Raw genomic sequence first — 15,867 nt, 5'->3', positions numbered from 1 at the left:
CACCTCTCACCTGAACCATGAGGAGGAGCTGATGCTGTGTTGATCAGCTGTGAAACACAAACTCTGAAACTGAAGCTGGATGCAAACAACCACAGGAGAGTCACTCAGTTCTGTATAAAACAAAAAGTGAATTAAAGTAAAGGAAAGTTTTCACAGTTCATCTCTTTACAAGTTGACTGTAAACAAGCTGAGAATGAGATGGAAGCGAGAGCTCGTCGCTCTGAGGCCTCTCAGCTCTGTCATGAGTCGAGCTGGCAGCTTCAATAAAGGATAAATAAATGTGAAGCGAACTGAGCGCTGGAGTTATTTTAGCAATCCGTCTGCAGCAGTTTGGATCCTGAAAGCTGAAATATGAGATATATATGAGTCTTTGTGTCAGAGTTCAGAGGAAACCTCTCGAGCTGTGATTGAGAGGCTGGAGGCAGAAGAAGTGGACGAGATGTTTGGAGATAAATGAAGATCACGACTGGAAAGTTCAAACCAACAAAAGTCCAAAAGTTCTCAGATGCTCATGATGCAGCGGTGCAGACAAACTGAAGCCAGGCCAAGATTCAATATAAACAATTACAACGATTACAACTGTGTGTGTGTAGTGTGTGTGTGTGTAGTGTATAGTGTGTGTGTCTGTGTGTGTGTAGTGTGTGTGTGTGTGTGTGTGTGTGTGTGTCTGTGTGTGTGTAGTGTGTGTAAAGTCATGCTGTCCGAGCTGGAGACAGTGGAAGGAGAAATGAAGGCAGACGCTGACATTTTAAGAGAAGTCATCTTTCTCTGTCCGTCTCTTTAATCCCTCTCCTCATCCATCTCTCTCTCTCTCTCTCTCTCTCTCTCTCTCTCTCTCTCTCTCTCTCTCTCTCTCTCTCTCTCTCTCTCTCTCTCTCTCTCCCTCTCTCTCTCTCTGTCTCTCTCTCTCTCTCTCTCTCTCGTACATGGATATAATGAACTTTAGCATCGAGCTGGATTCCAGTGCAGGACTGATTCTGTGACGTCTTCATTCCAGCTGCCAACCACTGGATCTGTTATGAAAAACAAACTCCATCACCAGCCTCCAGACCAGGAAGTGTTTAGTCTGAGGCTGAAACTCGAGCCGAACCGCAAAGTGAACCATCGCCTGAATCAGTCAAACTTTATTTACACGCAGCGTTTTACACAGAACAACAGCAACATGAGAACGTTTGGACTGTGTGAGCAACAACTGCAGTTTCACACTGAATAAACAAACTTATTCATTTACTATTTGTTTAAAGATTTCAACACTGAATTACACATGAAGACATAAATCAGGTAGAAACTCTTTATTTTCACAACAGGTTATAATTTTACACTTCTGCTTTGTCTCCTATCAGATTCTATTTAACATAGGTATAAATCCTCCAATACAGAGGTCTTCAACATGGGGTCCGCAAAATCTTTGGTTGATTTATTTTAGAATTTCTTTTTCTATTTTCGAACCAATTTTTTGGCAGTGGCATGGCCACCCTGTACCTTGCACATGTTTAAATTAAAAACATGAATATATTAACCTCGTGTAATATTTGAGTAGCTTAGTATTGAATGCACAATATCAGGGTAGCTATGTTTATACATGGCACTAGGCCCAGTTTAATATAAAACACAATTTTATACAATATATATAGTAGGGGGTTCCTCCTCCATCTCTCCACCAGTTTGAGGGTCCTTGGCCTGAAAAACGTTGAAGACCCCTGCTCTGATATAATACTGTGGCTCTATTGGAAAAGAGTCCACAGTGAAACTCCTCTTCATCACAGATGGTTTGAGGTAAATGTTGATGTGGAACCGATTTTCTTTGGCCGGATGTGTCGTGGAAGCTCTGTCAAATAAAGTGAGAGAAGAAGAAGAGAAGAAGGGAGACGCTGCTACCTGAAGTCACCAGAGCAACAAACAGAGGAGTCGAGTTTCAGAGCTCAGCAGGAAGTGTGTGTCACTCTCAAGGTCGCTGGTGTCAACAGGGAAACAGCTCGGAGGTGACGGAGCACAGACGCCGTTCTGAACACGTGACCTGTTCAACTCTCACTCTATTACAGCCCAGGAACATTCAACACTACATCAATCGTAATCATTAGTTAAAATATTTCTATCACAGGAATTTACTTCTGATTGGTTGTTGCCGTTCTGCAGGACGACGAGTGAGAAAACTTTATTTGAATGTTTTTTAAAAAAGAGATGAGAAGAGAGGTGGGACCAATCATATCTCTGCACTGGCGACACCCGGTGGCCAGATGCATTATGTGTTCGACTCGTCCGACTGTACGTAACCATGGGAACACGATATAACAAGAACGCGTTGAGGGAATTAGCTTAAATTTGGTAGAAGATTTTACTTTATTAGATCTTGGTGGTCAGACCTCGAGGTCACTGTGACCTTCTGGCCGTGTCTTCTTAAGAACACCTTAGATTCATGAGTTAAATGATCCGATTCGGGGGGTCAAAGGTCAAAGTTCAAGGTCCCAGTGGCCTAATTAAACAATGGTTTTGGCCTCTTGAACATGATATAGGAAAGCAAAGAGGAACTGCTTTCAATGGTTAAAAGGTCAAAGGTCACGGTGACCATATTACTGTCAGTGCATCATGAAAACCTGGAGCAGCTGAACCTGCTTGATGGAGGCAAACCATCACAGGGTCTGAACTGGAGTTAGACAAACCTGAAACTGAGGGAAGAGGAAAGGATCGGACTTTCCACCAGAGACCAGAACCTCACAGAGAACAAAGAGTTTGAGGAGTTTCCTCAGATAAAAGTTAAAGACTCTAATGAACACGACCTTGGTTGAATGACCTTGACCGTCCTCCTGGTTTCCTCTGTGTCTGAGAGGACGAGCTCAGGAACCACTTCTCTTCTCTGAATGAGCTTTCTGCTCTATGAGAAGCAGCCGACCCAAACACAGAAACATTATATTCAACCTGTGATGTGTGTGGTTCCTCCTGGGGCCGGAGGATGTGAGACATGTGTGAGCCAGAGAAGAAAACACATCTAAGAATCCTCCTCATCCACTGGGAGTTTTGTGCAACCTTCTTCCCCGACGAGGTTTGGTTTCTCTCACTCGAGTCCAACACATGAGCTGTCAGATGCTACGCCCCCCCCCCCCGTCCTCTGTAAGTGTTAGCATGTGCTAGCTGACGCTGCAGCATGAGACAGTTTGTTGCATGTGTTCGAACGTGTTAAAGAGTAACATGTGAGTTTGTTGTACCGAGACAAAAACTCCTTCCCTGGTGAATCTAGTTTTATCTGCTTGTGGTGTCCAGAGAACACACGGACGTGAGCAGCTCCAGGAGATGATGCTGAGGTCTGAAGAACATGGATCAGCCTAAAGCTGCCTGAACATCCGAAAGCAACATGTGGTTTCATCTGGATCTGAACATAAATGTGGTAAATGGTGAACAGTTAGTTGACAAAACCCCTCAGGGACAGTTGAAGTCCTAATGTCCCACTAGAGTTATGAGTCAGTGCACTATATATATATATGAATGTATCGTATATATTGAAATACGAGTTGTGCTGTCGTCAACTGACAAATCAAAGAAATGTAATAATCCTTTGAGAAATTGTTTTCAAACTGAAGTGGAGGGATGATGAAGAAGTACTGTAAAAACAAATGTTTTCCTTATGTCGAGTAAAAGATAAATGACATAACAGAAAAGCTTTTGAAAAATCTGTTAATATAACAATTTTTCAATTTTTGAAAACTAAATGAAAAGTGTAAATTCAATTTCCCCTTTTCCTCTTCTCACGTTAATATTCTCGTCCAACTTTCAACTCATCACGACAACTAAACAACTTTAACAGCTGCTCCTTTCTCTTCCTCTAAAATCAGTACATGTGAGTTTGAGATCCTCTTGTAAAAACACACACACACACACACACACTAACTCATTCAAACGCATGCAAAACATTCTAATGAAGCAAATCCAGGTTTAATCACCTCCCTGATTGCAGAAGATCAGGGTTAATCACGGGGAACAATCAATCACACACACACACACATACACACACACACACACACACACACACACACACACACACACACACACACACTGTGCTGTACAGGTGTTGGGCAGTGACCCAGAGTTCTCTCACTGCCGTCACTTGTTCTGAAATCTTTAACAAATGTCTGCAATTATCCCAATTATTACTCTCTCTCTCTCTCTCTCTCTCTCTCTCTCTCTCTCTCTCTCTCTCTCTCTCTCTCTCTCTCTCTCTGATGAGGAGACTCAGGATTTAACAGCAGTGATTCAAACAAGAGAAATAATAAACAAATGAAAAGAAGATAAAGAAGGGAACAAAGACACAACATCTTAGAAAAAGACACAACGTCTTTGATTTCCTAGAGACTCACACTAACCTTAACCCTAGTTACAACACACCTAACCCCCTTAACTTAAACCTAGCCAACCCTTACTTTAACTTTAACCTTAAAACATGTCTCTAGCTGCGGCTATGTAAACAGGTTTAGGTCTCCACAACATTGGGTAATTCCTGGCCCACACACACACACACACACACACACCTAAATCAAGACGTGTCGAGGTCACGACCTCCTCAAATTGACCAATCAGCACTAATCCATATCACGACTGACCAATCAGAGGCGATCACCGTCAGCTTTGCTCTTGATTGACAGGAAAAGACCAATTTAACCATAAAACAGAGTGAAACTCCGACTGAGTGTTGAGGAGTCTCATCCTCAGATCTGCACTCGGGCTGTGATACATTCTGCCCCCCCCCCACTTATTCATGTATTTCCAGGAGGAACATTCTTGTGGAAAATGTGGGAGGCGGAGGTTTTGGTTTCCCCCCCCCCAGAGCACTGTGAGATATCTCCTGCTTTCATCACCTGCTCCGTGTCCCGGCGCTGCCTCTGGTGATCGATGGGATGTGAAGGAGTCGCTGAGGCAGAGCCGAGAGCAGCAGGTGATCAAATCAAACGCCGCTCGCGTTCATCGTCTCCAGCTCTCAGACCCTCCGGACACCTCCGAGCTGAACGTCCAACACAAGGCATTCTGGGATATCAGAGATTTCAGCTTTTCTTAATAGAAAATATTATTTTTATTATATTTCAACACTTAGGTTTAGAAGCTGCTTTACAGCCATCAGTATCCCATGATCCTTTGAGTCAGGCAGATGTTTAATGTGCTGCAGCAAACGTGTGATCTCAGCTGATGTCATTTATCAAATCATTAAAGAGTGTGGTGTGTGTGTGTGTGTGTGTGTGTGTGTGTGTGTGTGTGTGATTGATTGTCCCCCGTGTAAATCATAAACATAGATTTCAGACTAAAACACTTTAACTGGAGACGTCTCATCTGTTTTCAGGTCAGTGTGAGTTTCCCTTTCAGAAGAATCACTTTCATTCATCACGTCATTTGTTATCTTTCCAGCGTGTGAGTGTGTGAAACTACTGAAGGTCTGAAGTGTGATCAGTACAGTTCAGTTGTGTGGTTGTGTCTCTCCTGTTGCTCACGTGTGCGTCCTCCTCGGCCTTTCATGAGTCCATGAAACTGATTTCCTTTTAAACGGCGGTGACGTGCAGTAAATGTGGCGTGATGCATTCAAAGACACGCCCTGTGGTCCCGTCCTCCAGCCAGGCCGAGGCCACAGGGGTGGGGGGGGGGGGGGGGGGGGGGTCCTGCTCCGCTCAGCAGCTTCATGCTTCGTTTCACTCGCTCGTCAGGTGATTATTCGCGGCTCAGGAGGTCGTCGCAGCTGATTCACAGGGAAGGTTCCAGACCGAGTCTCAGGTTTGATTTACAGCAGCTGCTCCGAGATTTAAACGGAAAGGAAATTAAATCCTGTAGATGTATCACAGGTGTAGAAGCTGTTATGGAAACTAATAGAAAGAGTCAAGCTATGTCAATAGCACAAGCTGTCTGATCACTGTGAGCTAAGTACTGCCTTGCTGTTTTCTTCTTTAACTGTTTTATTTATTTTCTTAATTTTTTTTTTTTTTATTGATCGTATGTATCTATTTATTTATTCATTAATTTATTTTTAGTATTACTATTATATTGTTATTATTATTATTATTATTATTATTATTATTATTATTATTATTATTATGATTTATGTCATCTATTCTTTTATTAATGTATTTACTTGCTTATTTATTTATCCTTTCTCTCTCTTCCTCTATCAACCCATTTTTTTTTTTTTTTCTTTTGTTCGTTTTTCTTTATTTTTCAACTCTATGTGCTCATCTGTTGGGGCTAGGTGCTGGAGGGAGGGGGTGGGGGGCTGGTATCTGTTTTGTGGTATTCTGAAATTACATCTGTAATTTTTACCGTATGGAACACTATTGTTTGTTTGTTAATTAGGTAAAATTCAATAAACAGATTGTTAAAAAAAAAAAAAAAGAGTCAAGCCCGGAGTTTAAATCAAATTGGACCAAACTACCAAAGTAATAACAAAATAATAATACCAATAATTCTACTACTAATAATAATAATAATAAATCCAAACTGTGACTGAAACTGAAAATTATTAGACTCATTAAAGTGATGACCATTGATCAGTGTGTGGATTATTTTCCCTGTTAATGATTTAGCCTGTCAAATATTTGTAACATATAAAAATTAAAAATTAAAATGTCCTGAAGCTCAAGATAAATTAAATTAAAACAGATTTTATCTACGTATAAGACAACAAATCTGGTTTTAATCTTTTGTTTTACTTTGTTTAAAGAAATTGGAGCAAAAAAAGTTGTGTGTGTGTGTGTTTGTGTGTGTGTGTGTGTGTGTGTGTGTGTGTGTGTGTTTTTGTATGAGTTAAAATAATGTGAAAACAGCAGAATAGATAAATATCTACACCATTACAAGTCCAAACTCTGCAGTGAATGAAGCATGAAGCCCCCCCCCCCCGTCTGTTTCTTCTTCTCTGTCAGAGTTGAGCAGCAGCCCGGGGGTCTTCTGGCCGGGTGGCGTGGGCGGCGGCTACGAGACGATGCTGCTGGACGAGGACCGCGGCTGGCTGCTGGTCGGAGGCAGAGACCACATCTACCTGCTGAGGCCCGAGCGCCTGGACCTGCCCCCCCGCTCGGTGAGATGTGGACACACGTTCACAGACGTAGCTTCTCAGCATCGGAACAATGAACCCAGTCTGTGTTTGAAGGCGAGTCTTGTAGCTGAAGCTGCTCGTGTGGTTTCCCTCAGGTTCACTGGCCGGCCGCCACGGAACACGTGGAGCACTGCAGGCTGGCGGGGAAAAGTCTGGAGGTAAGAAGTGTGGAGTGATTATTTATTTATATTGATATTAGGGCTGGGCAACGATTAAAAGTTTTAATCGCGATTAATCGCATGATTTCCCTGATTAATCACGATTAATCGCTGTTTCGTTGAGTGATTTGCTGACATCAACTGTGTGTTTTGCATTCAGGTGATATTTTAGACTGGAAGTTCTCCGGTGATAAGAAAATTCACCTTGGCAGTGGCTACAAATAACTTTGGTTCTGTCGACTCCGCCGTCTGGAAGGACTTTAAAATGAAAATGGCCATGTAAAAGCTCCGTAGCCTTATCAGTGGTTGTTTATCCGCCAATTATTTTCTTTTTTCCGGTTCCGTAGCAGTCAGCAACAGACTTTCACAAAATAAAAGCCTGACTTTCACAATAAAACAATAAATAATCAAACCTGAGTTAATGCGAGATAAAATAATTAATCGAGTTAACTCATCACTTGAGTTAACTCGATTAAAACGAGTTAACTTGCCCAGCCCTAATTGATATATTTATGTCTCATATTGTGACTGAGCTCAGCATTAAAACCCTTTAAAACCACAGACTCAGGAGATGTTTTCTCTTTGACTTTCAGACGGATTGTGCCAACTTTGTCCGTCTGCTGCAGACGTTCAACAGGACTCATGTCTACGCCTGTGGCACCGGAGCCTTCCACCCACAGTGCACCTACCTGCACGTAGGACACAGCACTGAGGTAAAACACACACTGAGTTCCTCACAGCCCGGGAGAAACAAAGCTGCTGGAAAAGCTTGATTCGTTTTTTTATATAACCCCCAAGCAAAAGGTGCACAACTGGCCTGCTGGAGAGAATGCGGAGAGGTCTTTGCTGATCATGCCCATATTTTTTGGTCTTGCCCCTCCGTCCAGTCTTTCTGGAGAGAAGTGGCAAAAATTGTTTCAAAGGTCCTATGCTTTAATATGAATGTATTGTTCACAACTCTCTATCTTGGGAATGTGCCAGATGGGTTGAGTAAAGCTGATATCTACCTACTTAGGGTCTTGCTGGCTGCAAGTAAAAAGGCCATCACAAAATGTTGGCTCCAGAAAAACGCTCCCACTACAAACTCTTTTGTTAATATTGTAAAACAACTACATGTACTAGAGCAAGTTACTTATTCAGTCAGACTCCTAAAAGACTTACGTGAAAAACGATGGGAGAATGAATGAGACTGTATGCACCTACTGGGTTTGTATTTATTGATCACCCCTGGACCTTGAATTTGGGTAATTGTTCAATGTTTTGTACTAAAAGATGAAAATTATCTATAAATAAAGAGTTTAAAAAAAAAAAAAAATAAATAAAGCTGCAGGGTCATGTAGTCCTGACTGGATCAGAGCCGTCACACGTCTGCGTCTGAGGCTTCAACAGGAAACTGCTCCTTCACTTTGAAGGATCAGATATCTTCACCTCCTACAGTCACATCTTGTACTGGTGACATCATTCACTGTCAGAGTCTGTGCAGCTGTGGTGGCGGAGTGGAGGCGTGGCTTCGAGGTCCCTCTGATACACAGGCTCGACCAATCAGGAGTTAGCCTCAGCTGTCAATCATCACGTGTCAGCCAGTTTTCATATCATCAAACAACTGATTCAAACCAAACTGATCAGAAACTTAAACAATCATCAGAGAGAAGGTTCATGACCTTTACTGTCATGTCGTCCATCTTTATTTTCTGTCTTCTGTGTTTTATCTGGTTGTGAACGTTTGTCTCCCTCTCTCTCTCTCTCTCTCTCTCTCTCTCTCTCTCTCTCTCTCTCTCTCTCTCTCTCTCTCTCTCTCTCTCAGGAGCCGTTGTTCATGTTGTCTCACGAGGTCGAGTCAGGACGAGGAAAATGTCCCTTCAGTCCCAGAGAGCCGTTCACAGCCAGACTGACTGGTAGGTCTGACCAGCAGCACACACACACACACACTCACACACACACACACACACACACACACACACACACACACACACACACACACACACACACAGTGCATATCTTAAATCACTATCTGTCGTTCTCTAACAGCAGAATTCTCTAATGTTCTGGGTCGTACAGTCTGACTCCGACAGTTCGGACCGGTCGACCTTCACGGCACAAAACACAATCAACCACTTTAGGAAACTGAAAGAAAGAAACACCATAAAATGTCTCGTGTTGACAGCAGCAGATTTTGACCTTTCACAGTAACTTTGTTATAACAGATGATTCTTAGAAGGATGGCACCACAGTTTCCATAATCCATGGATTCCATAAACCGCTTATATTCATACAAGCGGCAAAATGCTGAATATTGGCTTGTAGATGTGTTGAGTCCGGGACTCATATCTAACATGTGACTTTTGGTGCAGATTAATGTTCACTGAAGTTACAACAACTTCCTGTTTCACGAAGAGATTCACGTTTCCTCATCAATGTGTTTACGTTGCACCGACCACATTTGAAGACGATCTGTTCGTTAAAGTACGATTTGTGTGAAAAGCTAATATGCGTTATGCCAAGAAACCTTTTTTGTACGTCTGGGTCTGATACACATGCACACAGATTTTCAGGAATTTTTAAAAATGTCTGCAGGGGCTGCACTTCAGGGGGCGCTATCGGGTCAGTCGGACACGGCAAAGCACAAAAAACAAATGTCACGAGGGAGAAGTTGTTGTTGACTTTGATATAAACTTGCTCATTCCACTCTGTGTGGTTTGTGGTGGTTCGTCCTGAAGATGGTGAACTGTACGCTGGGACCTCGGTCGACTTCATGGGAGCAAACGCTGCGATCTTCCGCACGACGATCCAGGGCAGCAGTCAACACTACATCCGCACCGAAGCCTACGACCACAACTGGCTGAACGGTGAGACGCACCAGTCGGAGCCTTGGTTCAGGATTCCAGCAGCTGAGTCGATCTGCTTCTTCCCTCCATCTGAAATCCAGATTCTTATTTCTGTCTTCCAGTTAGGATCTGTTTTCCTCGTCCCTAACGTTGCTCTCCTTCCTCAGAGCCGGAGTTCGTGGGCTCCTTCTCCATCCCGGACACTCGCAGTCCCGACGACGACAAGGTTTACTTCTTCTTCAAGGAGAAGGCGGTGGAGGCCGGGCAGTGGGACAAGAGGGTTTATAGTCGTGTGGCTCGAGTCTGCAAGGTAGAAAGATGTTCAACACAAGGATCTGTTCTGCTCTAACATCCCACAGGCTCACAGAAGAACTGCTCAAGGTCACGGGAGGTTCTCTCTAGTTTGTTATGAAGGTTTTTTGTGAATATAAAAAGCTGAAGCAGCTCGTCCGACTCACCGCTACCGAAGCCAGGGCGCTTTCAACGGAGTGAAACCTTTATTTAAACATAAACGATGATCCGTTGAATTCTTGTCGTTCTTGTTGAAGAAAATCTCGGAGGTAGACGACAAGAGTTTAAATACGTGTTTAATAAAATACACATGAAGTTCCAGCTTCTAATATTTGATGTGAAACAGCAGCTGCTGAACTTAACAATCCACTGAGTCACTGTCTCTTTAATAAGGCGGAGTTTATAAACACGTCACTGCTGATTGGACGATACCTCTGACACACCCACCAAACAGGAAGAAACGAACCTCGAAGCCTGTTGACGCAGTTTTAGTCTTTATCGGGAGGGGGGGGGTTCTTAAAGAGACAGGAGCTAGACATGTTTGAGACAGAGGCTGAAAAGAGGAGCTGCAGCAGTGGACAGTCTGAGGAAAGTGTTTTCTGAACCTGAAGATGAGCAGAATGTTTTCCTCTTCATCTGGATCCAGAACGACGTCGGAGGGAGGAGGAGTCTGATCAACCGCTGGACGACCTTCCTGAAAGCCCGACTCGTCTGTTCGATCCCCGGGCCGTCCGGGGTGGACACGCACTTCGATGAGCTGGGTAACGTCCGTCCCTCCTTTTCCTTCCTTCTCTTCCTTCTCCACCTCTTCTTTGACCTCTGGAACAAACCTCCGTCTCCTCCTTTATCTTCTTGTCTCTGAACTGAAGAGGACACAGTGTGAATCTGTCTCCTCCTTTTCCTTCCCTGTCCTCACATGTATTTTATCACCTCAGCGTTTTGAAAGAGGCTGTGAACTCTCTCTGAATCTCATCTTTGTTATCTTTGTTGCCTTTTTATATTTATTTAAATGTAAATGAACTGTATTTTTGACCTCCTCAGTTAACAGTGTTGAATACAAACTGTCTCATTCATGATGTTGAAGTTCAATGCTGTGACTGTGTGTTGCGTTTTTTTTCCAGAGGACATTTTTGTTCTGGAAACCAAAGACCCTCAGAATCCCACCATCTACGGCGTCTTCAGCACGTCCAGGTGAGAACTCGCCCGTAGCTCGGCAGCTCCAGGAAACTTAGAGATAGATGTTTAGTCGTGATACATGTGTAATGATGACGTGACTCAAAGTTCCAGAAGTGTCTTTGGAGACTTGACGTCCTTAATGAAGGCTACAACCTCGAGAAACACACAAACGTTCATGACAAATCCTTTCTATTGGGTTTTTTGTGTCACTCAATTACCACCACTCACTATAAAGTCACATTTTATTGAGCTGTGTGATTATGTAGAGATCATTTTTTATGCCCTACATCGTGCACTCATTGTGTAAAGTAGCACAACCCAAGAGATACACATGTTGAGCATCACGCCTTGTGTTCAGCTGATTGAACGACAAATGGCCGACAGACGAGAGGAGAGAGAGAGAGAGAGAATCGTGTGAATAACTGGGACTGGATGGAAGCAGCAAAGGACTTGGAAGTTGCATTAGACACTAAATATATTTATAGATACAAATATATATATATTATATATTTGCTCAGTTTATTATGAGCCCGGCCTCGTGCACGCCCAGCGGTTTGGCAGATCACAGCTGTGGGTGTGTGTCGGGGTCAAAGGTGAAGAGGCCCGGCTGGTTGTGTTACTTTAACCCTGACGTATAAAAGCTCTCCCACTTCCTATTTCCTCTTCCTGTCCTGTTCTCTCTGTTCCTTCTCTCTCTTCACTCTTTCATCCCTTTCTTTCTGTACTGTAGCGTTTCCTGTTCAATACAAAACATTCCCTGACTGTCTCCCTCCTCCTCCTCTCTTCAAACTCTTTGTCGTTCACCACCTCCACCTCCACCCACACCCTTTTCTTTGTCGTCCACAGTTCTGTATTTCGCGGTTCGGCCGTGTGTGTCTACTCCATGGCGTCGATCCGTGCAGCTTTCAACGGACCGTTTGCCCATAAAGAAGGTCCTGACTACCGCTGGGTGGAGTTCAAAGGCCGAATCCCTTATCCCAGACCTGGAGCTGTGAGTACACAGACATCACAAGAATCAACTAAATCATAAACTTATAAATATCAGACTCCTAAATGAGCCTGTTCTTTTTGTTTTCATCAAGATCCATGAATTATTTTGTGAGGAATCTGTGAAAATGTCAAGAACAAAAAACTCTCCCGATGTTGAAGAAAGTGATGAAACATTCCAGAATCTCCCAGAATTCTTCTCTGCAGGCGAGAAGTGACAAAGTAAACTCGGGTGAACCGACCCCTTAGAGAAAGGGTCGGGGGGGATTTCTTTTCTCTGAAGCTCTGAGCTCGTAACTCTTTGTAAACATAGTGATGAGCGGATGGTTTTGTGTTTGTGGGACGAAGTGAGAATCTCCTGAGAGCACGGACTCTGAACACTCACGTGAGAACAAGATGAGGAAGTCGTGATTTAATTCCTCTGGGAAACGTCCACACGTCCGTGCTGCACGGTGTTAATGCTGGAGTGGCTCAGGTGCACCCCCCTGAGAATTCACCTCTCAGTCTGTCACACTGTTGATTGACACACACACACAAACACACACACACACACACAGACACACCCACAGCCTCTCCCCTCTCACCATGTCTCTCGTCCTCCAGTGTCCCAGTGAGACCTACGACGCTCTCCACAAGTCCACCAAGGACTTCCCAGACGAGGTGGTGAGCTTCATGCGGCAGCACCAGCTGATGTGGGAGCCGGTCCCGCCCCTCGGAGGCAGACCAATCGTAACCCGGGTCAACGCGCCCTCCATGTTCAGGAGAGTGGTGGTGGACAGGGTGGAGGCCGAGGACGGACCTTACGACGTCTTACACCTCGGAACAGGTGAGGAGCAGAGAGAGAGTTTGGGAAAGAGGAGCAGCTGATGGAGTGAGAGTGAGGCCGGACATGTACTTATTGTGTACTATGTGTAATGTGTGTACTGTGTGCACGGAAGAGCTCAGACCGTATAGAACTTTAGAATTTCTGTCAATAGAAAATAAAAGTCCTGGTGACTGGAGGAGTTTGCTTGTGACATCACACTGCCTTTCCTGCTCAAGGGCATCTTGCATCTTGCAGACATGTGGCGTTCATTTCTGAGGACGTGCACAAGCCACTCATCAGCGGACGCAGGATCGATGAGGAAGCCATGATGTGCACGTGTCTCCGGCCTCGAAAGGAAGAGTTCAGGGAGGAAGAGAATTTACTTTGAGGCCTGAAAGCAGCTGAAGTGATAGAAACTGAGAGAGGAGAGAGGAGATGTCTCTTTGGTCTTTTGGCCGAGGACCAGATCTATGTTTACTTGTGAAGTTCCCAGCGCGGTGAACCTTGACCTCCACGAACCGCAGGTCCTAAAAATAAACCACAGAGTCATAACTGTTCTGTAATTAGACGTAAACACTTTAATGGACATCACGTGTGCCGCTGCAGCCCGGAGCTTCATAAACTCAGGTGTTGTTCTAACTAAAGAATGAAGTATTGAACCCATGTGATGTTAGAGGTCATCAGCAGAGACCTGGTTGGACTGAGGAGCTGCAGGTTGTGAACCAGCAGGGGGGGCTAGAGGGAGGCCGTGTCTTGTCTACTCAAGCCTACGAGTGTGGGTGTTTCCTTATAATGTCCAGTTGGTGTCGCAGGTTATTACTTTATTTTATTTTATTCTCTTCGGCCGAGCTGAGAAAACCTTGTGATCACTGTAACAGACTTGACAAAGCTCCTCCAGACCTGCAGAGGGCGCTACACAGCTGACGCAGACTCCGAGTCCTTCAGAAAGTGAAGCCGATGCAGAAGCACCTGAATCCTGTCTTCTGTGTAGTGACCAGCAGGGGGCGACTCCTCTTGTAATTTCTATAGAAAGTGACTCTTCTTCTCACTTTATAACATCCGTAAACATTAAGGATTTTATGTCTCAGTCTCTGGGGGGGGTATACCACAGTGTGATTGACAGCTGGTAGTGTCCAATGGGTACAAGTGGGCGTGACCTCGAGCTCTCAGTCAGGCTCCACCCCCCGTGTCACTCAGGGATGTGTCCTGTGTTACCGTGGCGACAGTTGAAGAATGTTCCATGACCTTTCTCTCACTTCTCGTTTGTGAGAATTGAAGTTTATCTGATGTTCTATTGATTCGTTTTTCTCGTGTTGTTATTCTGATGATCGTGAATGTGAGTGAAATGTGCGTTGACCTGAACTCTCTCCTGTTGCTGCAGATGATGGGAAGGTGGTGAAGGCGGTGTCGGTCGTCACAGACACCTGGGACCCGGAGGAGATCATTCTGGAGGAGCTGAGCGTCTTCAAGGTGAAGCTCGTCTGTGAACGAAGTTTTAATCCTGCTTCTGATCCAGGGACAGAAACACAGGAGGTGGTTGAAGAATGTGAAGTACAGTGATTTGAGCTGGTTCTGTTATATGTGCACACGTCTCTTTGTGTCCTGAGAGGCTACGCTGCAGATTGACCTAAAGCCAACTACACCGTCACTGTCTGGACAAACTCCCCAAAAGAGAAACGCAGCTATCAAGACGCACATTTCCCAAGATCCTCTGTGTCTACAAACACACCAGGAAGACGAGCAGGGACATGGCAGAAACAGGAAAAGCGCGTTTTTGTGTTTTTGTTTTTAAACACATGAAGAAGATGAGGAGGAGGAGGAAAAACAAGGAGAGGATGTAAGAGAAGGGAGAGAGAATGAGAACCCTGCGCAGGTGAAGTGAAGGGAGAACGACCACAAACAATCAGGAAACCAGACGCTCATTGTTTCCTTCTCACTGAGACAGGAACTGAAACCTTTCTGCTCGTAACGAGCTGGAAGTGACGGCTGCAGGAGGAAGTGGTGCTTTGCTTCCTGACTGGGTTCCAGGTGGGAGGCCGTGGTCGGTGGGTTTGATTTATCCCTCTGATGAAGAGAGAGGCTCATTCGATTTCTGACCTCAGAGCGCAGAGGTCGCAGCATGTAACGTTGACCTCGACCTCGGCTGAAATATCACTTCAGTTAAAGACCAGTAACGAGTTCTGAGTCGGTCACATGAGGCCGACTCCTTCTTCTCCAGGTTCGTCTGCAGACAGTGTGGTTTGTTGCTCCGAGGCCGAGTTAGAAAACTGAAACACACACACATTAAACACCCGGCTGTGAGGAAGAGGAGGAGGGAGACGAGTGGTTTTCATGTTCAGTGGATTAACGACTCAAAAGGACTCGATCATCACCAAACCAAAATAACATTTCTAACAAAGACTTCAGGAGAAATGAACCAGATGTGAAAAGCTTTATTGCTTGTTCATGAATTTCTAAAATGAAATGCAACACAATCTGTCATCAAATGCATAGAAATGTGATTGTAATTAAACTCCCATGTATTCGTCTGGTTCTTTATTAACAGTCCTTTTTTTCTTGTTATTC

The 15,867-nt window shown here is 44.4% G+C and overlaps 1 protein-coding gene across 2 annotated transcripts in view; it reads left to right on the top strand.

The window, feature by feature from the left end:
* Window positions 1-15,867, top strand: part of si:dkey-49n23.1 (semaphorin-3D) — a 51,318-nt gene that overhangs the window by 30,370 nt on the left and 5,081 nt on the right. For both annotated transcript variants that reach the window (XM_061069505.1, XM_061069503.1), the window contains exons 3-13: window positions 6,888-7,042; window positions 7,156-7,218; window positions 7,812-7,931; window positions 9,023-9,113; window positions 9,936-10,064; window positions 10,211-10,353; window positions 10,981-11,095; window positions 11,456-11,525; window positions 12,357-12,501; window positions 13,101-13,323; window positions 14,684-14,772. In XM_061069505.1, the coding sequence (XP_060925488.1) occupies window positions 6,888-7,042; window positions 7,156-7,218; window positions 7,812-7,931; window positions 9,023-9,113; window positions 9,936-10,064; window positions 10,211-10,353; window positions 10,981-11,095; window positions 11,456-11,525; window positions 12,357-12,501; window positions 13,101-13,323; window positions 14,684-14,772 (1,343 nt within the window). The remainder of the gene's footprint in view (window positions 1-6,887; window positions 7,043-7,155; window positions 7,219-7,811; window positions 7,932-9,022; window positions 9,114-9,935; window positions 10,065-10,210; window positions 10,354-10,980; window positions 11,096-11,455; window positions 11,526-12,356; window positions 12,502-13,100; window positions 13,324-14,683; window positions 14,773-15,867) is intronic.

The sequence above is a fragment of the Limanda limanda genome, chromosome 4 (genome assembly GCF_963576545.1).
Source record: "Limanda limanda chromosome 4, fLimLim1.1, whole genome shotgun sequence".
Taxonomy (NCBI): Eukaryota; Metazoa; Chordata; class Actinopteri; order Pleuronectiformes; family Pleuronectidae; genus Limanda; species Limanda limanda.
This window is presented reverse-complemented; position numbering and strand designations above follow the sequence as displayed.